This window comes from Apostichopus japonicus, chromosome 19 (assembly GCF_037975245.1).
Source record: "Apostichopus japonicus isolate 1M-3 chromosome 19, ASM3797524v1, whole genome shotgun sequence".
Taxonomy (NCBI): Eukaryota; Metazoa; Echinodermata; class Holothuroidea; order Aspidochirotida; family Stichopodidae; genus Apostichopus; species Apostichopus japonicus.
In genome coordinates, this window is record NC_092579.1 from 7,496,652 (window position 1) to 7,524,163 (window position 27,512).

Consider the following 27,512-nt stretch of genomic DNA (forward strand, 5'->3'; position numbering starts at 1 on the left):
TCAAATGGAACTAATCTACACCACAGCATTCCCTACATCAGATGAAAGATTAATAGTCTTAGGAAAATATTAATCAGGACAAGGTCAAGCAAAATATAAAAATGATGTCTCTACTCTAAAACGCTTCAATGAGATTTGAACTGAGTTATACAAACATGGAAATCATCTTGCAGTAGGCCTATTTTTTCATTATTTTGTTTGATTGACCGCCAATATATAATCCCATCACCTGAAGACTCGCTTTTAGAATCACCTGCGTACGTTACCACCTGGCATGTTGCTAGCTATTTTAGTATTTTGAGGTCTGGCCAGTCGCCGAGAATAACAAGAGCGCGATTTCGAAAATATCAAAAATATCTGTAAATTACGTACATATGTACTTATGATGTAGGTTACTGTTCCCAATAGTAATGGTAATGTTGATGGAATTAGGCATAGTCATGATAGCCTGCGTGAAGTAAAATGAGTAGCGTAAGTAAAAATTGAGGTTTCTGTTGAATAGGCCTAGAAGAACTCAATATTTGAATCTGGGTTCAAAATTTGGTCCCACTTAAGTTAACTGCTTCACTTGTTTTCAAACGAACTCAGTGGCTTAGGCTACAGCCCACAGGTGCTCCCATTGTTTGCTAGCCTAGCCTACATAGAGGCATTGGTATTTCCCCTAATTGACCCAGGGAGGCAGCCCCTGGCACCCCTCTTGGGCTTGGCAAAATTTTTAACTCAACTGAAGATGATGTTGATTCTTATTTATATACACAATAAATAAGTAGACTTTCAATGATCAGTTAACATGAACTTATGGAGGTAGGAAAAATATTAACTGTACTGTGTACTTGAAACTACTGTGCAGAAACGAATACAGTACACGCATAAATAAAGAAAATGTGCAGCTGTATGATTCCTCAAATGATCATGAATACCGAATGTCATTTGGTTAGTTTTGCTTCAAATCCCTTTTATCAGAAATGCCGGACATAAATCCCTTGATCAATAATGCCGGACATAAATACATCCTGCAAGGGGTCATGGTCGAATGGAGGACAGTGCACTGAACTGTTGAACTATCTGGCTAAATGTTTGACCACCCTACTCACATCCCTTCTCCCCCCCCCCCCAAAAATAAGAGGATCTTTTCACAATTAACAAACTTCTATCTTTATGTGTAAACCATACAGCATGTCAAGTCGAGTCCAAGGAAACTTGCAAGAGTTAGCTGCTCAAAAGGAACAAGAATGGAGAGAAGTCCAAAGACTACAGACTCAAGCAGTGGAGGCTGCATTGAAGGAGAAAGAAAAGCTTCTGAAAGAGGCTACAGAAAAGTTCTCCAAACTAAAAGATGACTTTAAGTACAATCTCAAGCTCCTGATGGAAAGAGACCAAGAACTAGAAAGGTTTGTAGAGTAATAAAATTTACAATATGACTAGGATGAAGAGATATCAAAAGACAACAGCTGTAAATTGCTTTATCCCGAGGGGCAAAAACATGAAGGGGTGCGGCCCGGGCGGGATGGGGGAGGTTAGATCAACTATACTGACTGCATTGATGGGCCAAGCAACGCTGCGAAATGTAAACCAACAGAAGTGGAAATTTGTATCATACTTAAATTACAAAGTCTGTACCCTATTATTAGCTAGGATTACAAGGGGTTGGATGACTAACTTACCTTCACTATTCTTTCTACTTCTCTCATATATACTTCATTTTAGATAGGTATGATGCTGTCATTGGGAAGATAAAGGCATCTTTACAATCTAATGATGTTGCTCCTTTCCAAGCATCCACCCTTATGTCACAACATCCCAGATTTCTGATGTTTACACCAGTCCTGGACTAAGTAACCTTCACTATTTTGTTTCATTCTCCCGTACTTCATGATAAATAGGTATGATGCTGTCATTGGGAAGATAAAGGCATCTTTACAATCTAAGGATGCAGAGATAAGTGACCTCAAAATCCAGATTGATGACTTGAGAAAGGCTCTCAAGGGAGATGAAGAAACTCAGGCAGAGTTACAGAGACATTACCATCAGAAAATTAGAGAGAAAAACGTTGAATTAGAACATTATAAAAGGTAAGTATTGGTGTACTTGACATCTTGGAATTTCCCTTCTTTGCTTGTATTTAATAAATATTATTTGTCACAGAGGTATTAAAATTGAATGTTAGTCTTGACGAAAAACCTTTAAAGGAGCTGGTTTTGTTTGAGTAAATTGTGTAATCCTCAAGTGCAATTTCCCCTTAAGCCACGTACATATTCAGTGCATTCACCATCAAGTATTTCTCCTTGCCTTTAAGCAATCAGCTGATATTAAGCCTAATCAATCAATGAAAAACTTTGTTATATTAAAATCTGATATGAAATTATAGAATATATATTACTTTTTAGTAGCTACCAGCTGTGTAGGTGATGACAATATCAGCTTGGTTTACTAATAAGTTCTATGCATCAGTCATTCCATAAATAAAGAGTCTATTAAACTAAGTGACATTCTTGCTGTCTATGTAACACAGGACCAACTGTTTTATACCATTAGATATCAAGAAATGCAAAAAGTCATCAATTTTATTTTTGCCGACTCTATGATGTTTATATTGAGCTAAGAATTATTTTCTCTATCTTTCCCCATTACAAATAACTCCAAAAAATATTATTTTGTCCCACTACAGTGCATTTGGATTCCAACACTGATAGCATCACAAATTGAACCCCCTAATTTATGGAATGACCCAAATTCACATCATATGTATGCTGTGAAAATGGTATAGCCCTAATGACAGGAGATAACAACAACATCAAGCCCAATCTTTTGTAAAATATTCAGCATACAGTATCAATGTAAAGTGTTGCCAACAAAACACAACTACCATGCATTTGATGCTCTCAGTTCTTTGCATAGGTCTTGGAAAAGTTTTACTGCTATACATGAAACCGGCTCTTTCTGGCTTTACTCGTCTACTGTAGATTAATGAAAGAGATAACCAAATTTCTACTGTGATCTTTACAAGATAAATGTGCAGCCAGTCAGTATGATACACTTTAAGAGACGCACAACTTTAATCTCTGACATCATCTCTCGTCAGGATAAAAGATGAAGAAACTGAGAAAGAACGAGAGGATGTCGAAGCTTTTCGGTTGAATCTCCAGAGGCAAGTCAGACAGCTGGAGGACGAGTTGGATGTGCAGAGGAGGGAGTTGTCATCTGGGTTTGATGAGGCCATGAAGAGAAGAGAGAAAGAATATCGCACTAAAATAGAAGAACTTAGTGCCAGCGCTCTCTCATATGAGATGAAGGTAAGATAAATGTCTGGGTTTTGTAATGCCATGACTTTAAGTATTGTTTTGCAAAGAGACCTTTTTGAAGGTTCTATAGCATCTTTGTGCCTGCAGTGCATTTTCGTTTGTGTGTGTGTGGGAGGGTTGGGGGGGGGTTGGGGTGGGGGGGGGGAGAGGGGAGCTTGAAAAGTTAAGGCAAACTTGAAGGAGATGATAGTAAATTTTCATCAGTCCTGATACTACAAACTTCGACCTCATGTTGCTAATCTCTGATTTAATGGGAAAACATTCTTTACAGCAACTGAATTGCTTAATATACTTTTAGGTGACCACTTTCTGAGGTGAGATGTGTAAAATAGATATACTTAATCTTGCAAACTGATCTGTAAAATTACACCAATTAAGCTGCTTTGTGATACATTTTAGTGAGTGTAAGACACTACAGAAGACCCTTGCCTGATGTGTTTCAGATAACAAAAGGAAATAACATATAAAATTATGAAAGAGCTTACAACTAGTAGGATGAAATGTTCTCACTTTTGGATTCTTTTAATTAAAGTGTTAGAAGTCCAGCTGGTGTTTTCCGTTGAAAGTCAGCCAAACTTTGTAGCCACTGACATCTGCACAATTAAACATGGCTTTAGGGATAAGTGTGTGAAATGAATTGCATTTCCCCAATTTAGAGATATTTTATACCCAGTTACTATGGTAACTATGCGCTGTCTGCTTGCCAGAAGTCCATTTATGTTGTGTATTGTGTAAACCTGAAGGTAGGAGATACACAATGTGAGACTATCCCTTATGTTTATATCTAGATCTTTCATGCTTGTAATGCTACTGTGTTCACTAGTGTATTGCCATATTTGAACTACTGTTTGAGCATTTCCTTTAATAGGTTTTAACTCTCTTTTCCCCTCAGGCCAAGTTCCTCTCCAAAGAAGTTGATTTGGTAAGATCCTCAGCTGGTAAGACAAACCAGGAGTTGGTTAACTGCAATGGAATCATGAGAAACTTGGAAAAACAACTTAAAGAGAAAGAATGGGAGTTACAAGACACAATAGGCACTAAAGATGCAAGGTGAGGGCATTCATAATGTCAAGTTACCTCTATATGGGGAAAAAGAGTTTAGTGGCAGAGTTGGTTTGTAGCCAGTATTGCATCGCAACATGCAACGCACTTCTCACTGAACAAATCGACTCGATGTAGCACAGCTAGCTACGTGCGTACTTTTGTCAACAGGATTTGTGACATCCATTGAAAACTGTTGGACCGGTGGAGTAACATTATACTAAACAACGCTCTTTACGCACCGGAATGTGTCGTAATCATACAGGCTACAGCGAGGCACTGCGAGTCATACACTTCATGCAGCAGCTACGGTATGTTGCTCTAACTAGCATCCAACAATTTCCACATGTGGCCACAAACTCTGCACTTGTGTGTCGTGTCAATGTTTGTATTTGTATGATTAAATGATGCATAAAATATTACATATAGATCTCAATGACACAAGATCTCACCCACCTAAATGCCTATTACTCGCTCACAACTTTAAGAACCCCTGTAATAAGATACCATTAATAATTTCCCTATGCAATTTCATTCCTAAGTTTTATTCAAAGTTGAAATAATTTTCCCTTTTTCTTCAACCTCTATCGGCAAGTCAGCACAACCCTGGCCAGTTCTGATCCTTTCCCATGACAGTATATAAACAACTTTCAACGCAATATTGACAATGTAAAAAAAATCAAGCTTCAGTGGCTACTTTGATGACATATACAGTAGTTTACAGTTGAACGTTGTAGATTACAAAAAAATTATAACAGAAGCATGTAGTCAAGGGATCGCGAAAATTTACACAAGTTTGCAATGAAGAAATTACGAATGTGGTACGAATGCACGGTTCACTAGCAACTCTCAATGTGCGGAGAGAACAAACATACTGTGAGATAAAATACTTTTAAGTTTCTGAGATGTTACCTTCCCATAACATTCATAAAATGTCTCATCTCAGAACAATTTGTGATCAAAAAGATGTTTCAAATGTTAGGTGACAATCTCAGAAACAATTCAACAGTAACTTCCAATCATTGTAGCGCTTCTTGTCGAAACTTGTGACAACAAGGCCTAATGTTATGATATTTGAGTTCACACATATGATAGCCTACAGCACAAACTTCGCTATGTCTACACATGGGGAAGAAGTTGTTGTTTAACAATATACTTTGTAAACCACAGATGCAAGAATATTTCCAGACAATGGGTATGGGACAATATTAGCCAATCAAATCACAGGAAATTTGTCATTGACTATCTATAGCTTGACAATCTCTGCAATGGAAATATTGTTAATTCTGTACTGTGCACGGTTGCATGATTGTTATGATTTACTTGTTTCAAAGTCAAACAAATTCGATCATCGTAAGATTTGAAGAAATTTGGGATCTTTTGATAAGGTGTGTTTTTTCTTTTTGAAAAGAAAGTAAGATGTTAATTCCAAAATGAGTTTATGTTTTGCATATGGCTAGTTGTGACTACGTGTACTTGAGGTTTGTTTACAGTTGCAAAATGTGCAATTCTATTGCTGGGCAAAAATTGCTACACAAATTTGGTCAATTGTTATACAAAACCAATTACGAGTAGCAGTTCTTGCTACGCCAAAAAAGGCACTAAATTGAACGCTGTTTAGTGGAATGTTTCCAGTCCATTGTTCTGTGACTATTTGTGATGTTCTACTGTGACCGTCATACAGGCCTTGATAAATACTTGGGTCCTCTAGCCTCTTCTGGTTATAATATCATAATGCTTGAAAAAGGTATTCTGGCAAGGTTGAAGATAATAATCATAACAAATTGTAATCTGATAATCAGGCAGTCATTTTTACGATGCTTAATGACCTTATGGATTACAACTTTCACGTCGGGTGGCTTCCAGTTCAACATTTTAACTCAAATTCGGGATCTTTTCAATTTAGAAAGTCAATATAAAAAGAGAGACACTGTTGTTATCAACTTTGCAAATTAATCCTTAATTCATATTGAGTGTTAATTGGCTGATGGAGTTGTGCCTTAATTTCTAATTCCTTAAGGAATTGCAAAGGCAAAGGAACCTACGAGATGTTTGTAAGCTGTACATGTGCATGTGTGTATGATACCTTGGTTTGCCAACACTATAAGGTACCATGTGCAGGTTGCATGAACTTCATACCTGGTATGTAGATGCCCCTTGTTGATTTCTTGCCTTCTTTAATTGTTGGTAGGGGTCAAAGTTCAGTTTAGGTCAACAGTGGTAGAAAGCTGAATACCTTGCAAATATTATTAAAGCTACCTCAACAAGTCCACCTTTGATGATTATCATACATGATATATGTAGATCAGGCGCGTATCCAGGATTTTCAAACCCGGGGGGCGCGAATTACTATCTGAGCGGAGCGCCACCATCGGTTGGCGCGCAGCGTACAAGAAAATTTCTTATTTTGATACCCCCCAGATCACCGGAAACGGCACTTCTCGGGCTTGAAATGACCAACCAGATGTACACTTTTTGCCTGAGAACCAAGTATTTCCTAATAGTTTTTTTTCCATCCATAACCTTTTTGAAGATTGTCAACCCGGCACACATCATGTTCGACCTGATCGCATCTCCTGTGGGTCTTTGCTTTTGTAGGTGATTCTACGTCGCGGCCCACAATACCCGTCAGCCCCACTTTTCAAGGTTTTAAGCCCCATATTTGTTCAGAATTTGAAAATTCACATTTCTCGTGAATAAACTCACTTCAAAACATACCCATAATGTTGTACAAAATTTCATCTATGGACAACCAATATAGAAAAACTTCCTTCAACCCCTAACAGACCGGTCAAAATTGCACGAGTACAGGGAAGTGTGATGCAGAATGTTGGTCAGAAATTTTCGAAACTTCAGACACAGTTAATTTATTGGTGTACAAATATTAAAACCTCTTATAACGGCTATTATAAAACTTGGTTGAAGGAAATGAAAAAATAGCAGATATTTCCGAAACCGAACACTACACACATAGGCGTAGGAGGCGCGGCGGCAGTGGCGGGAGCTAGGGGTATTGATCAGGAGGGGCGAGAATGGTCTGTAAGGGCGCTTTCGACACTATCTAAGCGGAGCGCCACCACTGGTTGGCGCGTAGCGTACAGAAAATTTTTGAGTAAAGATACTCCCTAGATCGCCGGAAATGACCCTTTCCGGGCCTGGCTCATTTGCAGATAAACGAAGAATAAGGTGTCATCGCCAAATTACACCAACAGAATGTGACAAATGTCAATAAGTAGATGAGAGCGCAATAAAAAAGTCAATAATCTAGAATAAGTAAAAAGTGGTAAAGAGCTGAAAAAGGCGCCAGCAGTCCATTTGAGTCCGTCAGGGGGGCATCCGCCCCCATGACCGTATGGACGCTCCGCCACTGCGCGGCGGGGGTGCAGCCCCTAATTCGCCATTACTAATGTAAAAGAGAGTTTTGACATAATTGGACCTCCATGCTTTTTATACATCTACATGAGACATGTCGTTGTTTACATTAGCATCCCGCGGTATACTGCACAATTTTAACGGAACGTACAGTACATGATGGCATGCGATGTAATAACCGAGGCTTGCTTATATGATATTGACATTAACACGTTGAGCGCGCGCGAAAATTTTTGGTTATTTTTTCAGGCAAGTCGGACAGTTTTGAGGCTTTTCATCCTGGAACGCCATTTTCATGCTCACTGATATGATGTGATATCTGCTGTTTGCGTTACAAATTCAAACAGGCGCGTAGCGAGGAATTTGTCAAGTGAGGGGCGAAGCCTGTAGGCAAATTATCTAAGCGTAGCGCCACCATAGGTTGGCGCGAAGCGTACAAGAAAATTTTGGGCGAAAATGCCTCCCAGATCGCTGGAAATGGCACTACCCAGGACCATTTGTTAGCGCGAAGCGTACAAGCAAATTTTGGCCAAAAATGTCTCCCAGATCGCTGGAAATGACACTTCCCAGGCCTTGTAAGTTGCATCTAAGCACTTTCTATTTTGAAATTACTTAGCGATATCATTTAAAAAAATGCTGAATGGGGGGGGGCGGGCGGTCGCCCCCATCCCAAAAATCGTCATGTTCCCCGACAACGCTGTCGAGTTCGAGACCAGCCACAGTTGGTTTCATAGCACAATTCTACACACGCGTTATGATAGACCATATATAGTATATATATAGATCATTAGTGAGAGAGGAAAATGGAAACGTCAAAAAATGGAGTTGTCGGTGTAAGGGGTAGGGTGAGTCACACATTTACGAAATCATTGATCCGTCACTGGCTACCCTTCAGCGCTGTAATGATGTCACTGTTCCTCTTTCTCTTCCCGATGTCTTCGCGTTTTTCTTTTACTCCCTCCTTTTCTCCTTTTTCTCTCTTTCTTCATTTTATTTTCCCTTCCTTCCTCTCCTCCTCCTCTTTTTCCCCCTTTTTTCCTTTTTTCTTCTCTTTTTTTTCTCTCCTCTTTTTCCTACCCGGGGGGCGCGCGCCCCCAATGCCCCCCCCCTGGATACGCACCTGTAGATGCACGTAGGATGACTTCTAAACAGTAGATCAAGAAGTGAGGCAAAATGATCTTAGTCCTGCTGGAAGTGAGATGTAGGGAGCACCGTGCTAAAACAATACAACTGGATCCAGGTTAATTACCGTTAGTATCATCGCCTTTATATGACCAAGGCAGCACATGTTGGGGATTTGTGTCCTAATTGTATCTCTCTTTCTTCTCTTTGATTATCTTCCAAACAGAATTTCTGACCTTGAGCAACACATCCATGAGAATGATTTGAAACTGCAGAGAGCTTTAGAAGAGTTTAAAAGGAAGTAAGGAATATGTTTTAAATGACATTAACTTCAGATCAAAATTGTGGGATATATGTCACTGACATAGTTAACCTCTAAAATGGACAATGTATAATTCAATACAAGGCACAACTTTCTTCATCATCACAAAGATAGTGCCTTAGAAGTATCTGGGCCCAAATCTTTTTAAAACTTTTACAAAACTTCTAGTCTTTCCAGTGATATTTCTAACTCTAGACTTAAAACTTGTCTGTTTATTATCCTGCTTTTAATATGTCATATCCGTTTTGACTTTAAAAAAAACTTAAAAAAAAAATGTGGTGACTAGCAGCTCTTTCATTTTCAATTCTAGTCCTGCTTAAATTTTTGTAGGTTATGAGAAGTCTTTCACCCTCTTTTGCACAACTTTATGGTTGGATTTTGTTTAACCTTTGATGCACCTAGTAACTTTTACCAAGAGCGGTAAGTTTGGAGTATGTTGGTTGGGATGTGTCTCCTGCTAAGATGATCAGCCTTTTATAGCAAATTGTGACGAATAATGATTTGATTCGATAATCACTGTATTCCTTTGTTTCGTATGCATCGTGCAGACACAGCGAGTTAGACAGATATGCAAGGGAGAAAGAAAACGCACTTTCTATGGCAAAAGAATGTCATATGGAGAGAGAGCGCCACCAGGAGGCAGAAATTAGGGAACTGCGTGCTCACTTGGAGCAGAAAGAGCTAGAATGGAGGAAAAATGATTGGAACCATCAAGATGAACTCAAAGAGAGAGATGGCAACATTGAAAAGTAAGTTATTTTCATGATTTCCACTTTATGTCGTTCAGAGGGTACATTTGGGACAACTTCAGAAGTTTGATGGTGGTGGTTTCTTCCGCCCCCGTTCCCCTGTAGCCATCTCCAACACTCCACTTTCAGTGTCCATGTGCATCTCTAATTATAAATATTTCTATCAGTTCGGAGGATACATTTGTTATGTTGATGATGCTGGTGAGGGATGTACTGATTAAAAGAGAGCTTAAAAAACCCTGAAACCTGTACACTTTTACCAAGTACCAATTAACGATAATCACATTTACAGTTTAAAGGAGGAGATAGCCGTAGCCAAGAGTCAGTCAGATGCTCAGATGGCGAACGTCACCCAGGAGATGACGAAGATGAAGATGGAGATGCAGAGAATCCAAGAGAATGAAACCAAACTCTTATCACAGCTGAATAAAAGAAAGGAAGATATAGAGAGGTAAGTCCCATGGTGCTGTGAAATGTTACATATGAAGAGGTTAATATTAGAAACCTAGGTAACTAACCCTCGACGAGTAGATTCAATAAGCAGCCGTGAATCCAGTCGCCCCTCTTGTCCTTGATCACCTTGTGCCGTCGAGTTGTGTCCGACCCCTGGTGATGACCATGACTTTCATCCTCCAATCCTTCCGGCTCCTGGTTGCCCCTCGCAGTCCATCCAGAGTCAGCCCAGTCGCCTGCTTGACACCATCCATCCATCGTGCTCGTGGCCTGCCCCTCTTTCGTGATCCATCACCCATTCCCACCATTATTGATTTTTCCAGGGAGTCGTCCGCTCGCATGATAGTCTCTTAATATTGTCAAGTTTTTTGTTTAAAATCCTACATCTCACCCACAAAGCGATCAACGGGCTTGCCCTTCAATATATCACTGACCTTCTTACTCCTTTACGCCGGTCAACTACAGTTACGCTTCGCTCTTCCTATCATGCGCATTTGCAATTAACTCCTGGTCCACGTACCCGCGCTCGTTACGGCGATCGTGCCTTTTCTGTCGCTGCGCCTTCTCTTTGGAACAAACTCCCATTTCACGTTTGCGACTCTCCCTCCCTTTGTATTTTCAAGAGACAACTTAAAACATTTCTGTTTGATTCCTAGTTTCTTCTTTTTTCCCCCTTGGTTTCCTTTGTCTCTTTCCTACTTTGTAAAGCGCTTTGCAACGCTTTATTAAGCGCTATATAAGTGTAATTTATTATTATTATTATTAAGTTTAGTGACTGCTATCAATGACATGTAACTACCAGCAATGGAGCAAACAGTAACGCAATATGCTGTAAAACCATTAAAATCACTGCAGAGTGTTATAAGAGGCAGAGCATAAACCAATGGTGCACAATCATGTGATAAATCATCGCTAAGTTGTTGTTTCTTATTTGGGTAAAAGATCTGCAATTGAATACAGCATGTCTTTGGTGTTATGTGCTTGGATTCAGGTACAAGAAGGACGTGACTCAGGCAGTGGTCCACCACGCTGAGCTAGAGAGAAGTAAGGCCCAGCTGGAGGTTGATTGGCAGAGGAGGTACGAAGACGCTGAGAGAAACCAGTATAGTCGCTCGGAGGAACTGATTGAAAAACTCACCAGAGCCAGGGATGAGGTGAGTGTACCTACCAGAAAGAGCCTTACTTTGAATGAGGGGTGACTCGTTAGTTATCTAGTCAGAGCCAAAGTAGCTATACTCTGTGTCATAAATCCCCACCCTCCTCACCAGAACATCATCAAAGTGAAAGATTTGCTTGTAATGTGGGATGACTTGTTAGTAATGTAGTGAGAGGCCAAGTAGCTATACTCCTGCCTCAGATCTCCCCACATCCCCCCCCCCCCCACCAGCACATCATCAAAGTGAAAGATTTGCTGGTAATGTTGGATGACTTGTTAGTTATATAGTGAGAGGCCAAAGTAGCTGTAACCTGTCTCATACCTCCTCCCCCCTCCCACCAGCACATCATCAAAGTGAAAGATTTGCTTGTAAAGTGGGATGACTTGTTAGTTATGTAGTGAGAGGCCAAGTAGCTTATACTCCTGCCCCCATATTCCTCCACCACCATCACATCATCAAATCACTTGGATTCCACGACACTGGGCATGCGTGTAAATCTTATGTATTGGTTGGTTATGTATACCAGTCATTGACAGTGGAAGTCTTAACATATTATATGAGATTCGTGGAGCAGGCCAAGATACATTATATGATCTATTTATCTATATATTGTTTATATTTATTATTATTATTATTTTTATGATATTTAATATCTATTTAGAATTGAGATATAACTTTGAATCATTCTAAATAAATCCTGTATCATTGAGTCACGTGTGTATATTACTCAGTCTAACTAAGAGGCCTCTGTTGAAACCATTATTTTCAAAGTTATGGTTTTAGTTTATAAGTGTATAAGCAGTACCGACCCCGCATACTCATGTACTTGTCTCTCTCGTTACTGCTCTGGTAGATCAAACTTACGCTCTGCTTCTGACACCACACTCCTCAATGAACCCAGTACCATCAGGACCCTCAAGTCAGCGGAGGGCAAATCTTTCTTGTGTTGCCCCACGCATGTGGAATAGCCTACCTGTTAGCATTAGGAGTTCTCGTTCTTTGTCCATTTTCAAGAAAGCTTTGAAAACTTATCTATATTCTAAGATTTAGCTTTCTTTTTGTAAAGCGCTACGATCTTGATGTAGCAGCGCTATATAAGTGTCTAATATGTATGTATGTATGTATAATTTTCAAAAGTCTTCATAATTCCTTTGCAGGCTCTTGCTCTGGTGACAGAAAGAGAGAGAGAAATGACACAGAAGGATCAGTTATTGAGGTCAATAAAGACACACAGAGATAATGCAATGGCTACTCTCAAAAAACACAACCTGAAAATCTCCCCAAATGAAGAATTGGTATGAATGTTCATTGTACAATCTTAGTTATTAATATTCATCAGAGACAGGTATTTCCTGTGTTAGTTTGATTTCAATTGTTGGTAACATACTGCATTTGATCAACTTATTGGCCATAAGTTTATGAAACAAAATGAAAAAGTTTTGTTTAAGGTTAGACTGCAGACAGGCGCGTAGCGAGGAATTCGCCAAGGGAGGGGTGAAGCCTGTAGACAAACTTTCTAAGCGTAGCTCCACCCTGGGTTGGCGCGAAGCATACAAGCAAAATTTGGTTGAAAATGCCTCCCAGATCGCTGGAAATGGCACTTCCCAGGCCTCGTAAGTTGCATCTAACCTTTTTTTACTTTGAAATTACTAAGGATATAAAAAATAAAAAATGCTCAAGGGGGGACGGTCGCCCCCTTTGCCCCCCTCCCCCCCCCTTGGCTATGCGCCTGACTGCAGATGATGAAAATAAGATGCCCTGCAAGAAGATTTTCACTTGAAGATCATGATGTAGGGATTAATAAGCAATAATTCTATTCTGAGATATTGTTGTCTAGACCTTTCGGTTAATTAGTACTAATATATACTTATACGTATAAGTCCAGTGTAAGCTCAAAACAAACACACATTTAATTTTAGAGACTTCATTATTATTTGAAGTGAAACTGAAATAGCTTCATTATAATGAGTTTATGACATGGCAATTAATTTCCTGATAAATATCCACTAACAGCTGCTGTTTGTGTTTCCACATTTAGAATAATATTAACACAAGCAATTGTTCCTGCCATATCCCACTTGTGTTTCGTTCAACTAGATTAGTGCATTGTTTCATATGAAGCCTATTAAGAAACTCCTCTCACCTAATTAATTTATCCAGTCACTAGATGGTATTTTATAACTCTAGCCCAGGTTGTTTGTTATGCAGATTAGCATAGGCCAAGATACATCAACTATCAAAGTGGTTTAGTCCAAGACCATATCGATAATATTTGTTTTGAAAAAGTCTTTTGAAAGTAAATTTTGTTCTCATGTATTGATGTTGGAAGATACATGCCTCTGAAACAAAACCAACTCAAGACTTTAAATTTTAGTTATGGCTTGACCAGGTTATCATCATGTCACACAAATTCCTTCACCTTTATGTTTAGATCACTCCAGTGGAAGACTCAGATGAAAGAACAATCAGATCATTGGAGGAGCAAAATGATGCCTTGAAATCGGTCATTCAGAGGATGAGAGAGGAGATGGAGTCTCTGACACCTGCCTCTCATCGACCAGAGAGAGAGAACAGCAAGGATGGTGTATACACTGCCGGTAAGGAGCATTGTGATGTCACTAATGATGTCATCGAAGCTCATCAACCTTTATCTCCCAAATAATCTTTGATATGCAAAAGTGAGGCACATTGAAAACTAATAAGATATCTGTGGAGTTTAAATATGTCAGATAATTCATTGGCCATTAGTCAACTTCTGTCATTTTCCTGTGACTGATAATTAATTAATTTACTTTGTTTTAATTAGGTTATACAAAGAGCATGGAAAGGGATATGAAACTACTGAAAGCAGAGAAAAGAGAACTGAGCGATGAATTGGAGAATTTGAAGAAGTCACAGAGGATGGAGACGAACGAAGCTCAGAAACAACGACAAAATCAACAGGACAGGAATCTCTCAGATCAGACCAGAACCCACTCACAGGAAATAGCTGTCTTGAAACAACAAATTGCTAATCTGGAGTGGAAGCTAGGGAACAGCAAAATGGAAAGGTCACAGAATGATGTAAGTGAACAAGTATTTGTGATTCGCTGTTATACAAAGTTCTTGCAGAAAATCCCTTTTTTTTTTATGGAAACTAAGTATACTAAAGAACATGCTCCTAGAATTAATGTATCCTCTTGAAAATAATTTGCTACTTTGTTGGTAAATACTTCACTTGCAATTAAAATATGTATTTTTAAATTGTAAAACAAAAGCAAAGTGCAACATCTCACTTGACGGTAGCAAAATGTGGTTATAATTTGCTTATTTGACTTACTCTGTTACCATGGCAACATTTGACACAAATATTTCTATCTATGTTATGAATGTTACAGAAGTAATTATGCTTTACTTTTCGGGGAAATTTTCGAGAGTGTGGTGTTCTTCGTAAAGCACTGTGCTTTTTTGTTGCATTTCTAGCAAGGCATAGATAAGTTAAAAATTGATTGCAAACTAACTTCTTGTTTCATTCATAAAACCCAAAGTTACAGATGCGGAGCAAAGATGGTTTTGAAGAAAGGGGAGCATTTCCACCGTCAAAGGGAAATCCAGACACAAACACTTCAGTTAGCGCAGTAAGTAATTAGCATGTGATGAAAGGGAATCATCTTTGTAAAATGATTAATTTAGTGTTTAAATTAAATATATTTATATATTTAAATATATTTATATATTTAAATATATTTAGCAGGGAATACCTCTAAGTTTGATTCATTTTGACTATAAAAGTTCCTAAAATGTGGTAAATAAATCCATACCAGGAGGCAACGTCTGCAGGAAAGAAAGCGTTGGAGGAGAACTTCATCGCAGTGCTACGAACCATAGGAAAAAGAATAAGTAAACGATTGTAGGAATATAAGAAAGAATTATCATATATAGGCCTACAAATTCAATCACGTTTTAGAGTCATCCATGCATGTGATGCCCAGGTAGTGGAATGAAACCAGCATATTTGGAGGATGTTCATAACAAAAATTAGAAGATATGAACCAGATATCTTCATTATATTGGGTTGACTTCACAACTCTGAGTGATATTTGGAAATTGGACTTTTTCCCTTTTTTTGTGTTTTTTTTGCAGTAATTCTTAAATAATAATAATGGTGATTTATAATGGTGATTTTAAAGATATCAATGGGGTGTCTGGAATTTGCTTACTGTACAAATGACTTTCTAGGTGTGTCAATAGTTCCCACAGACACATAATGTAAAAGATAAACACAGGTCAATGGTTCTGGGGTGAATTGAAAAGTTGGTCAAAAACAAACACAATATTTGTTGTGACATGCATGAGAAATGTTTGACTTATTTGTCCAGTTACAGGCAAAACTGAAGACAGCTATCCATCACATCAGTAGATTAGTCAAGGAGAGGCAACAGCTGATTGAACTTAGCAACAGGCTGAGGTCAGAGGTCGCTAGATCAAAAACAACTCATCACAGAGTGGATGGAAGCCACAAGGGAAACGAGAAAGATGATATAGGAACGAAACCGGTTTCTCCGAGAGAGATGGTGCAAAAGTTAGATCGTCAGCTGAATGCTGTTGAGCAGTTACAGTATTCACTTACTACTAAGGTGAGCCAAACATGTTCAATAAAGCAATTAATTTTCACTGCATATTTTATCTTGTTTTTGACCTGTAAGATTATTGCCATTTACTAAGTTACTCAATGAATGTAAACCCTGATTTTAACATACTCCCCAAATGCATTATTTTTATATATTTTTGTGTAACTCAGCCTGCACACAAACAGCTAGAGAGTACAGTGTGATTCAACTGAATTGCTCATAATGTTTAAGGATTGGGCCATTCTAGTTAATTAGTGAGACCGTAATGGCAATATAGCATCGCAGCCAGTATGTGTATTCATTCTCATATTCAGGCATTTTGGAAATACACACTATAGATGCTAGTACAAGTTTAGGTACTCCTTCTCAGGCTTAGAGTCTAATGATGGTACTCACAGGAGCATAGCGAGGAATGTGCCAAGGGAGGGGCGAACATGTAGGCAAATTATCAGAGCTGTAGATTCGGCATTGGAAACTATCTAAGCGTAGCACCACCATGAGTTGGCGCAAAGCATACAATAAAATTTTGGCCAAAAATTCCTCCCAGATCGCTGGAAATGGCACTTCCCAGGCCTTGCAAGTTGCATCTAAGCATTTTCTATTTTGAAATTACTAGCGATATCATAAAAACGTACAAAAAAATATGTCAAGGGGGGCATCACCCCCTTTGCCCTCCCGCCCCCCCCCCCCCTTGGCTACGTGCCTGGTTACTCATATTCATACCAAATGGAATTCTACTTGTACTCATACTCATGCTGTTGTACTCATTCTATTGATCTGGGCCCTTCTGGTCTATCTTGTAGCCTTTCTTTGCTGTCAGGGTTCTATTGCCAAATCCAGAGTTTAATCTAAATATTCAGAAGGGAACATTTCTAAATACCTTTAATAACTTTATGATGGACATGCCTAAACATGGAAGGTTTATATCAAATTTGGTAATAAATTCACATCATAAAGCAGAGTCTGCATTAAAACTTACATAAATGTGTGGGAGCAGAATTTTATTGCAGGGATACTCTCGTAGAAAAAAGAATAACTTAAAGAATTTATCGAATTATTCATCACTTAATAGGAACTGAAGATGATGCAAAAAGGGCTGACCAAGGATCAAGAAAGGTCAGAGGTCATTCAAGTTCAATTAAGCTCTTCTTCATCCTCGACACCATCTTCTCCTCCTCACGATGTCTCTCCTAGTGACACTCCATCACAGGACCCCCCAGGCCCACCAGCAAACACCCAAGGTATGCCAGTTTGTTTGTAGTGCAGATCACTTTTTCATTCCTTTATTTGCATTTATTTTCTCATTAGAATCAGAACATGATAATTTTTGTCAGTTTCCTTTTCATGGTCTTAATTATCAGTTCAATCCTTTGTCTGTTTATGTGCGTTTGTATGTGTGTGTAATTTAATGTAAATTAGAATTCCAATATACGATTGAGTTACACAAGTGTAAACATGTCTCTCAAGTAACTGTTGGTCAATTTTGAAAATCAGCAAAATATCACCACTCCTGGGTAGTTGTCACTGTCTGCATTGGGATCACAGCTTTAAAATTTCCAGACTATTTTGTGTTTTTATACATTAATGATACTTTACGCCTTAAGCAGACACAGCAAAATATTGCAAGGCATAATATTACCATGTTATAGTAAGATATTAACATACACAATCTGATTGAATTTTGTAAGTGTGTGTCTGTTTTTTTCATGTCACCTGCATAACATTCATACATAAAGAAAACTTTTAGTCAATAACTCAGTAAAATAAAAAAGTGTTGAATAGACTTGGTCATTCCAATTCCTTCTTAATATAGGTCAATGTTATGTTGTGGTTGTCATCATGACAAACTTAAAAGGGTCGGAATATTTCTGAGTTTCATGTGTATGGAGTGACAAGCATTTTTCATAACTGTGTTTGTAAACAAAAAATTAGTCAAATTATGTATTCAGTACTCCATAATTGCTTTGACAGTGTTACCTTGTGACAATTTCTTCCCTTCTGTTATTAACGATACTTTCAGGCAAACAGCAGTACAGTGACATATCTGTGAAAATCCAGGAAGCATCATCTTTGACCAACAGCAGCTCAAATGAATTGTCCAATCAGGGTCAACCATCTCTGATGATGATGTCATCAGTGGGTGAAGATTCGATGAAGGATATTTGGAAGTTACTCGAGCTTCCTCCCAGCCCTTCACCAGGTAAATTAGAACTTCAGATTTATTGAAATATGAATATTTTCAAACTATGTTATTTCATTTATATTATTACAATACTCAATTTGTGTGTATATATATCTACAGCAACCTAACAGTATGTGAAAATGTTGTTCACTGAATCAATGGTGATAACAAATTTTTAATATCTTGTGAAGAAGGGGAAGTCCCCCGGGGGACACGTGGTTGTGGTGCACTGTGGTGCCCCAGGAGAGATTGTTGAATTGCGCACACTTTGGTGTGTAGGTGTGACAAGGCTAAGTTGTCAAAGCGCATAGAACTTTTGGATAATGTGCTATATAAATAACAGCGTAATAAATCATGAAATCATATTGATGGTAACTAGATTATGTGTTGATGAGGGTGACAGCCTCTCCTCCGTGCCGGTGCTCTGTGTACAACATTTAGCACCAAGAAAACCAACCATGATTGTGCTACATTAATGTTGCCCCCAAATTTGCCAAACGGAACATTCCAGTTATGTACATAGATCTTATAATCAGCTGACTCTTGCTGGTTAACAGTATTTATAGTTAACATACAGATGAATTCACTGCTTGTTTCAACAACAACAAAATTACACTTAATGTTTTTGCAAATGTGAAAATTATTTATTTTGCTTTGTTCTTTCTACATTCTTACCCAGTTCCTTTCTATGAGGTTCCCGAGGCAGGGCATGCTGTTTCTTTCCAAACAACTAGTTCACTTGAAAACGAGAGAAGTGAGATAGAAGTTATCGGCAGCAGAACTCAAATATCATCTAAACCAACAAATCAACAACGACAAGTACATCTATCTGCTGCCGCTGCCGGTAAGATCAGACAACAGCCAGTCAAGCAGAAGAAGTCGCAAATTAGGAATTACAATCAACGAGATGAGATAACCTGAAAGGACAGAGGCAATCGCTAGAATTAAGAATCCACATTCCTCTCGATGAGAAAGTTTTTTCGATGGTGCTGTTTACACCCTTCACTGTACAACAGTGCAATAGATCTGCTGTCTGCACAGAACACCAAACCTGTGCCGGGTCACCTGTGATCATCTCTGATGCAGATGCTACTAGGATGGTAATGTTCATCAGGTCTTGTATTAACATGTTATACTTGTACCAAACAATACCAAGTCAATAGTCTTCAATTATTGCCGTTAGATATAGCTGGGTGGTCTTCCTGATATGCAAAAGGAAATATGAATATGCAACACCTGCATCAATTAGCCACACAATTATTCATATTTTGTGGAAAGAAATGCATTCCTTGGTTCATGGAAATGCATTCTTTTGTTCAGGTAAATGGATTGTCTTTGAGATATGTACTCTTGCATTTATGCCTGTAATAATAAGGGGAATAAGTTGGATCCTTGGCAAAAACAAAGATCTAAGTGTGAGCAAAATGTTTAATTCAGTGGCAGCCTTTATCAGTGCCTTAAGATAAATTGCTAGATTTTATGCCCTTCCTAGACTTCATCAGAAATTGAATATTCTCAACTTACAGCACCATGCAGGATCCTTGACAAAGCTAGAGTAGAGTTTAAACAAAATTTTATTAATAATGATAATGTATAATAAAGACTAATATATATTTTGAACCAAAGACGGACGGATGTGTTTCTTTTGTTGTTGTTGTTGCTTGTCGTAGTTGTAAATTAGTAGTACATTAGTAAACATTAGTAGTACATTACTAACTTGCCATCTTGTCGTTGCCATCTTGTCGTTTGTTGTCTGATTCTCTCTAGGCTGGGTTATGGAAATTCCCTGCTTCTTGGCTGTATTAAACAAGAGTAACATCCTGAGGTTGCAACGTATCCAAAACTGGGCGGCGAAACTTGTGTGTCAAAGCTTTAAAGTATGATCATACGACCCCTTATTTACATAAACTACATTGGCTTCCTGTCGAAGTGAGAATTATTTTCAAAGTTATGGTTCTAGTTTATAAACTGTGTATAAGCAGTACCGCCCCCGCATACTTATGTGCTTGTCTCTCTCGTTACTGCTCTGGTAGATCAAACTTACGCTCTGCTTCTGACACCACACTCCTCACTGAACCCAGTACCATCAGGACCCTCAAGTCAGCGTAGGGCAAATCTTTCTTTTTCGTTACCCCACTCATGTGGAATAGCCTACCTGTTAGCATGAGGAGTTCTCATTCTTTGTCCATTTTCAAGAAAGCTTTGAAAACTTATCTATATTCTAAGATTTAGCTTTCTTTTTGTAAAGAGCTACGATCTCGATGTAGTAGCGCTATATAAGTGTCTAATATGTATGTATGTATGTATGTATGTACATTAGTAAACAGGGTAACAGCTCCCCTGATGTAGAGTAGTGTTTGTGACTTGTATAGCAATGTCTCTAGAATTAAACAGGTTGTCAGAAGGGATCATAATACTTTTATTTCCCATTTATATCTTTCAAATATTGTCAACTTTGACAAAAGCATAGGTCTAATCCATTATGATTTCTTGAACAGATAAAACAAAAGAAAAAACAATGGAAAAAGAACCAAATTCAAAATATAATATTACAAAAGCATATTTATTTCATCATAGTATTTCTGTATATCTAAGAAACAGAATCCTACAGACTTTACATTCTCCAAAAAGGAATGAAACCTGTATACACCAGTGTTTGCTTTAAGACGTGCAATTTTGGGATTCCCGCAATTTAAAATCACCCCAAATTTGAAATCACCCCCAAACATAATTGACTAGAGAAATCCCCCCTCCCCTCCTTTTAAACATCCTAACACTGGTATACACCCATTTTATAGAAACTGTAAAAGTTCTTATAGTGTTACAAGTATTACTAAAACTATCTCTTCCAAAGAGATATAGAGATTTTTATAAATGGTTTTCTCAAGACTTTGAATCCTACTACTCATCTGGAAAAGAAACTATACAAATGAATTTGTTTTATTGTCTTCTCATTATGGGTATCATTGCTGTACCCCCCTAGTCATTTTTTACACAAACATGGTGCACCATGCTAAAAGGGGTCTGACATACTACAACAAATTAAAAGTCAATCAGTAGAACATGCAGATACTAATGGAGTCTTGCGTGGTGGTGCTAAGTAAAAAATGAAGACTTTATGTATTGGAAAGACAAACTACTAAATACACTTATGGCATTGGATATGTTCTACAATCAATGAAGAATGTGAAAACTTTTAGATTTGGCAAAGTACAGTTGCATGTGTGGGGATCATAACATATAGAAATACAGAATTCCAACACAATGAGAACTCTTGCAGTAAAGAGTATTTAATTGACTCTTTACTTACCACTAACAATTTTTTTATTGAGGCTGTCTCAAACATTTTGCTTGAAAATGACACACCCTGAATATATTTGTAGAATTCTCTTTTCTTTTTCAAAAATGTAAATCCACATACTTTATCAGGGCAAAAATTTAGGGGAAGAAAGACTCTGTTAAGGTGAGTGTTCAAGATTACATTTGGTCCTAGTTTGTATTGGTTTGACCAAATAAACCAAGAACTGATCCAAGAATTTCTTCGATTGATGACATCAAGACACCCAGCTGCCTGCTTTTGTACTCAAATATTATAGATAATTCACCATTCAGGACTGACAAATCAGACTCAACATGTTATACAGATTCCTTGTCTATTCAACTTACCTCACAATTCCACATACACAGGTTTGATGATTAATTGAAATGAAAACTGAACATTTATAACTAACAGGCTGCATTGTCAAATAAGTAGTGTTCAACCGATTAACCTAATCGGAATCGGTACGAATATTGCATAATCGGAACATAATCGGAATCGGTAAAATTTACGTGGAATACCAGTTATTTCATACCGATTATTCAAAAACATATGGAAGGTGAAAATATCATTATTCAAAAACATATGGAAGTTGAAAATATCAACTGATGTATTAGGTTTGTTCTTTTACTACGAAATATTAAAATAAGACACCCTCGATACGTCTTTCACAATGTAATTTCATCAAATTAGGCTGCCAGGGTCGCCGATTTTGCTTGCCTCGTGGTTAGTGACTTCAAATTTCTTGGCACAGTAGGCATAGCAGCAATACCAATTTCGCGAATTAACGAATGTGCTTGACAGGGTCGGAAATAAGCGGGAGCGATGTGCTAAAAAGCCCTCCTAAAGCACAATTACGAGTGCGAAAAAGATATATAAGAAAATCGCCCTCGTTATATCAGGTGTCTGTGTAAAATTAATTGTGACATGCGTTTGCTTTAGCTAGGAATTGCAGTTGCAGCGCGAATCGCGCAAACAGTTTTCACATCTCGCATCAAATTTGAAGCAGTGCGGTAGGGTCGCGCACAATCCCCGGGAAGTCACCGTGGAAAATTACGGCCTGCACGAAGCAATTTCAGTACCAGCGAAAATAACCTAAAATCCTCACAAATCTCCGACCACATGGTAGCCTTACTTCACACTAAGTCAACTGCATGGAAATCTAACCTTGCCATCTGTTAATTCGCTCTAGTAGTGTCGCAAATAAAAAAATAAAAATATCCACGGAATCTGCAATCTTCGACCACATGTTAGCCTAACAACCACACTAAGTCAATGAGAAATGTAGCCTAACCATCGGTTGCCAAAAAAAAAAAATTGCGTAGCACACTTTCAATTTGCTGGAAATCGGCATTTGTTTGGAAGGTACTGTAAGTGATACAGTATGTCTTATAGAGGGAATGTTATATTTTATATTGGAGTAGTTTCTAGTTGTTATTATTTCTTTACATCAATCTGGTATTACATTTTAGAGTAATTTTAAACAAGTTACGATGGTACAATTTGCTTTTCAGTTTGATTGGCCTAAGCTTACATTTTCTAATTGAACCTGAATAGAGTTAAATAGGTAACGAATAGATATGTTTAACTTGAAGTTCGTAACATTTCTATATGTTCATAAACAGTATAATACTGAAAATAAGTAGAAACTAATGTCGGAATGAAGGCAACATATCATTAAAATTTACACTTTGGTAAATATTGAAGATGGATGGTTTGTCTGAGATACTTTTTGAGATGGATATTTTGAGTAACTATTCTAAGCCCATTTCAAGCCATTAACAGGTGACATTCACGTCGATGTGGTTAGGCCATTCGCTTAGCACAGTACTGACTAGGTAGGATGTCATATTTCCGTATTTTGGAAATTTAAATAAAAAAACACTTTTTTTTTTCTTTCCGAGTCACTCCAGAGGTAATTTGGTACATGTATACAAAATGATACCTTAGAGCCTTGTATAACAACGAAGCAAAAGGAAACGGGAAAATCACAACAATTATTGTTTCTGTCAAACTTTATTGCCGATTTCGTAACAATTTTCTCATTTTCAAATAATCGGAATCGGAATCGGAATCGGTACGATTATGGAAAAAATAATCGGTAATCGGTATTTTCTGTTATGCATAATCGGTTGAACACTACAAATAAGATTGTGGTTTATCTTCAAACTTGACAAAGAACGCTGCTTTAATGGATTAGCCCCTTCTAGTTTTGGTCAACTGAGTTATTAATAACACAGACATCATTTACACCCTAAAACACCGTCTATCATTTAATGGTTTAGTCCAAAGTATTCTCCAGGGACAAGTTGGACCTGGCTTTATGTCTTATTTTCTTTCAATAGATTGGTTTAATGATAAACTATTAAAGCCTCTTTTAAGGACCAACTTCAATGGTTGACATATTTAAAATGTTTGACTGTTGTCACTGCCATTTTGCTTCTTCTCTCATTAAATTTAAATTTGTCACTTTCACTAATATTACAAAACTTGTTGTGACTTCTGATTATTTCTGTTTTGAAAATTATATTGAACTATTTGCAGCAAAATCATGTAATGCATCCAATTCCACTGGACCTTTATCAGTATATTACATGTGGATCCTTTGAAAAGACCAAAAACCATCGGATTACAGCAACCATTCTGAACCCTTTCCAAGTCAATATCTAACACAACTGCCCTTTTAAGAAGAGCAATTCTATTGGATGGTGAAGGGTTCCCTGCCTGATAGTTCTGGTGTGACATCACCACAGACTCTTGGCATATTTGTTCCAGACCCTGCGTCAGGAAGCAGCAACTTGCTGAAGTGGTTCTTGAAGGTATTCTGCCAGAGCTTGAATCTGTCACCAAAACAAAAACAAGGGTTTGATTATAATTGGTTAAAGGGTGTGAAGACTCGCGCATCAATAAACATCTCATGCTGGTAATCTGACCTAGTTTCAAATGAGGTGTAACAGAATTGTTAGACACCACCATTGATCCCAGGAAATACACACAGCTTGCTACCGCCGGTAATTAGACACTAGTGTACAGTCAATACATACAGCTGCGGTCAATACCCACAGCACAGTGTACAAACGATACAGCGATGGACATCTCAGGTCCAGCTAAAGATAACAATTAAGGTATCACATTTCATTACTGTCTGCATTTTGTAGCGACAAGAAGAAAACTTCACTTGCAAGCAACGGAAAGCTAACGTTTTCAGAGCGCGACACGCAGTTTGGGCCTTTAAAACCAAAAAAGGATACAGGTGGTGAAGGAATTTGATCATACATTACCATTTTGTTTGCATCTATTCTAGGTATATGAACCTAAAAACCGGTTTGAATCGGAAACAGACTCTATAATAATGCCAATGAGACTGGTCATAAAGAATGATATGGAAAAAAGGAATGCAATTTTTACTGGATTCCAAATAATACCTTCTTTTTCAGCATACCAATCCCCACAGTTGTATCTGCATACACACATAATAGGAGGTTTGCAACCTTTGTTATGCCAACTCTTCCATTCTGAAAAGTAGGAAGAACAGATTTGATTATTTAGAAATAAAGCAAGACAGAGAAATCATGTATTTGAACCAGATATGATACTTTTCCATCAATTTATTTGATATAGTAGCTTTTTAAGATCTTAATACCACAAATACACAATTGTAGTGATAGTGGACAGAGCTGTTTTAGTGTGCGATAAGAAGATACATGTAAGTACAACACAGCAGATTCTTTATTGAATAAACATTGTTATATAATTATTACTATAGGTATGATTAAATTGCACATCTGGGCCACATGCAACAAGTAAAATAAGAACCACCCCTAAAATCATGCAATAGGTCCATATCACATCTGTCATGGTGTAATTGCACCCAGTAAAAAAAAAAGGACATTTTACAGAAATATCAATCTTAGATGTGGTATAGCTCTTTCACAGAATGTCTATAGGCTGTAGGCACTACATTAATTCTGATCATGTTTTAGACCAATAGGGACCACTGCCATCTGTCCAAGTTGTGATTTATATGTATTGCTTTTGTTTCTAGAGTTAATGACAAATGCCCCTATAAAAATATTAGGTCAATCAATAAAAGTGGCTGGACTACCTAATCTACATAACAGATCATTAGGTTAACAAGACTAGATCTCAAATAACATGTTTACAATGTAGTACAAGTTTACTAAGTACAGACAAGTGGTGTTGGATGTCACTCATGAGGTCTCTATTGTGTATGTATATGAAACTTGAAAGAACCTTTTTGGTCGACTTACAGGAATTTAAAAGTCATAGGGCTAACAGTAATTAGGTCTGGATTGAAAAAGGGAAGTTATTACTTACTTAGCTTTAAAGGAGAATTCCAGTCATTGAGTATATTTTCAAAAATGAACATGCTGTTCTTTGACATATCAACACTGAAATTCCCCCTGAAGTCACCTTCTTAGTTTCACCCCTTATTCAATCATATAACTACTTGCCTCACAGTCCATCAGGACCATGTGAAGGTCATCTTCCTCCAGAGCTGTTTGCCCATTCTTTTCATATGCACTCCAGATGTTACTTGCAATGGCTGCTGTGACCCTCGCATCCTTATCCCCATAACCTGAGTATGCAAGCAATGATCCTTCCCTGTTTAGTAATCTGGAAGAGAAAAGTTGAGATTAGTCAGACAACATATTACACATACATGTGGCTTCTAAGAAAGTTAGATATAGAAACTGCTGAGAGAAAGATGAGAAGTTATGTTCTAAGTTGAAAGACTTCATGGGAAATTTATCAACCAGCATAGAATGTAGGTAGCATACCCAATAAAAGTCACCTGTGTATAAGTCTACACAAGTGGTAGCAAACCGGAAACGTGCACAAAATCGGACAGACTTTGTGATAAAGGTTATGTTTGTCATGTGGATGCTTTATTGAAAGTTAATGTTGTGACAACATTTGGTCCACTGTAGAACACTTTATGCCTTCCAGGTGCACATTCTCCAACCTTCACTTTTCCAAGCTGACATTGTAAAAATTAAAATGACCATGGTTATAGTATTGTGAAAGGTTGGTATGATATATCTTCAGAGCAAAATACATGGTAGACCTTTGCCTAGCTTGTAACTTTGTTGTACTTTGCAAATACTATATAACAAGACTTCTGCCTTCTGATACCACACCTTGAAGGCATACTGTAACCTGGATTTAATGTGTAAGTCAATAGGGATATTGGGTATTTCATTTAGGCATTAAAGTTAGTATGTAGGCTAGGTAGGCCAAATTACTAGTACAGTAGGTTTATGCCAGTATACTTAGGCCTAGGCTACAGTAGGCCTAACTTTTACTTGAAAGTTCTACGGTAGCTTTGAGAAAGTTTTTGAATGCAAATCTTACAATGAACTTTGTACGCCATTAGTATTGGCTTGACTTAACACCTGTGTTAAAGCCTTGGGTTTCAACATTGCTGTTTCAAACTTTTCCTGCTCGTCGCTTTGAAATATGTATAACTAGGCCTAGTCTATAACACCAATATGTATGAAGTATATGCAGGAACTACAATATATCACAGATGTGTCGACGGTACACTGTGCTAGCTTTACAGGAAATTCAATTGCCCAGATTCTCCTACGGTCAATTTGCTACGTATAATGCCTTTACAGAATTCTATTTTGTGTCTGCTTAGAAAAAAGCTTAAAATTAACGTAATGTTGTTGTGAAGTATTTTAAATTGAGTAACATTTCAGAAGATGAATCTTAAAGTGCAAGTCCAGTCTTCAAAGATGGAAAACTGTGAAGGATTTTGGATATCAATCAGTCAAAATGGTCATTGCTGCGTTTCAAGGCGACTCACATGACAGTCACGTGACTTTTGGAACTCGTGTCTGCCTTAGAATTTCAGTG

General features: G+C 37.8%; 2 protein-coding genes across 3 annotated transcripts; one reads left to right on the forward strand and one right to left on the reverse strand.

Moving 5' to 3' along the window:
* Positions 1-320: 320 nt before the first annotated feature.
* Positions 321-21,911, forward strand: LOC139960628 (coiled-coil domain-containing protein 57-like). Of its 2 annotated transcripts, none has more exons than XM_071959148.1 (17): positions 321-471; positions 1,176-1,391; positions 1,884-2,072; positions 3,083-3,293; positions 4,195-4,352; positions 9,064-9,138; positions 9,708-9,908; positions 10,201-10,359; positions 11,353-11,515; positions 12,676-12,813; positions 13,950-14,115; positions 14,325-14,581; positions 15,046-15,135; positions 15,877-16,134; positions 17,201-17,369; positions 18,149-18,328; positions 18,990-21,911. In XM_071959148.1, the coding sequence occupies exons 2-17, from the start codon at positions 1,177-1,179 to the stop codon at positions 19,229-19,231; spliced, it is 2,871 nt and encodes a 956-aa protein (XP_071815249.1). In that variant the 5' UTR covers positions 321-471; position 1,176; the 3' UTR covers positions 19,232-21,911. The 2 variants fall into 2 exon arrangements, with proteins under 2 accessions (XP_071815249.1, XP_071815250.1); XM_071959149.1 differs by having other exon boundaries at positions 15,052-15,135.
* Positions 20,855-27,194, reverse strand: LOC139960633 (ragulator complex protein LAMTOR2-like). Its single transcript, XM_071959154.1, has 4 exons — positions 27,006-27,194; positions 26,105-26,267; positions 25,055-25,144; positions 20,855-24,469 (listed from the first exon to the last, which is right to left on the reverse strand). Exons 1-4 carry the CDS (start codon positions 27,071-27,073, stop codon positions 24,413-24,415), a joined length of 378 nt encoding a protein of 125 aa, XP_071815255.1. The 5' UTR covers positions 27,074-27,194; the 3' UTR covers positions 20,855-24,412.
* Positions 27,195-27,512: the final 318 nt, after the last annotated feature.

What these genes read in the sequence shown, in the direction of transcription:
- LOC139960628 (XM_071959148.1), top strand. Translation starts at nt 1,177, where the DNA reads ATGTCAAGTCGAGTCCAAGGAAACTTGCAAGAGTTAGCTGCTCAAAAG. An exon ending in TCTCCCCAAATGAAGAATTG is followed by an intron (nt 12,814 to 13,949) that starts GTATGAATGTTC and finishes CTTTATGTTTAG; the next exon opens with ATCACTCCAGTGGAAGACTC. An exon ending in TGGAAAGGTCACAGAATGAT is followed by an intron (nt 14,582 to 15,045) that starts GTAAGTGAACAA and finishes TAAAACCCAAAG; the next exon opens with TTACAGATGCGGAGCAAAGA.
- LOC139960633 (XM_071959154.1), bottom strand. Translation starts at nt 27,073, where the DNA reads ATGTTGAAACCCAAGGCTTTAACACAGGTGTTAAGTCAAGCCAATACT. An exon ending in AATGGCGTACAAAGTTCATT is followed by an intron (nt 26,268 to 27,005) that starts GTAAGATTTGCA and finishes TTTCTCTTCCAG; the next exon opens with ATTACTAAACAGGGAAGGAT. An exon ending in TTGGTATGCTGAAAAAGAAG is followed by an intron (nt 24,470 to 25,054) that starts GTATTATTTGGA and finishes TTTTGGTGACAG; the next exon opens with ATTCAAGCTCTGGCAGAATA.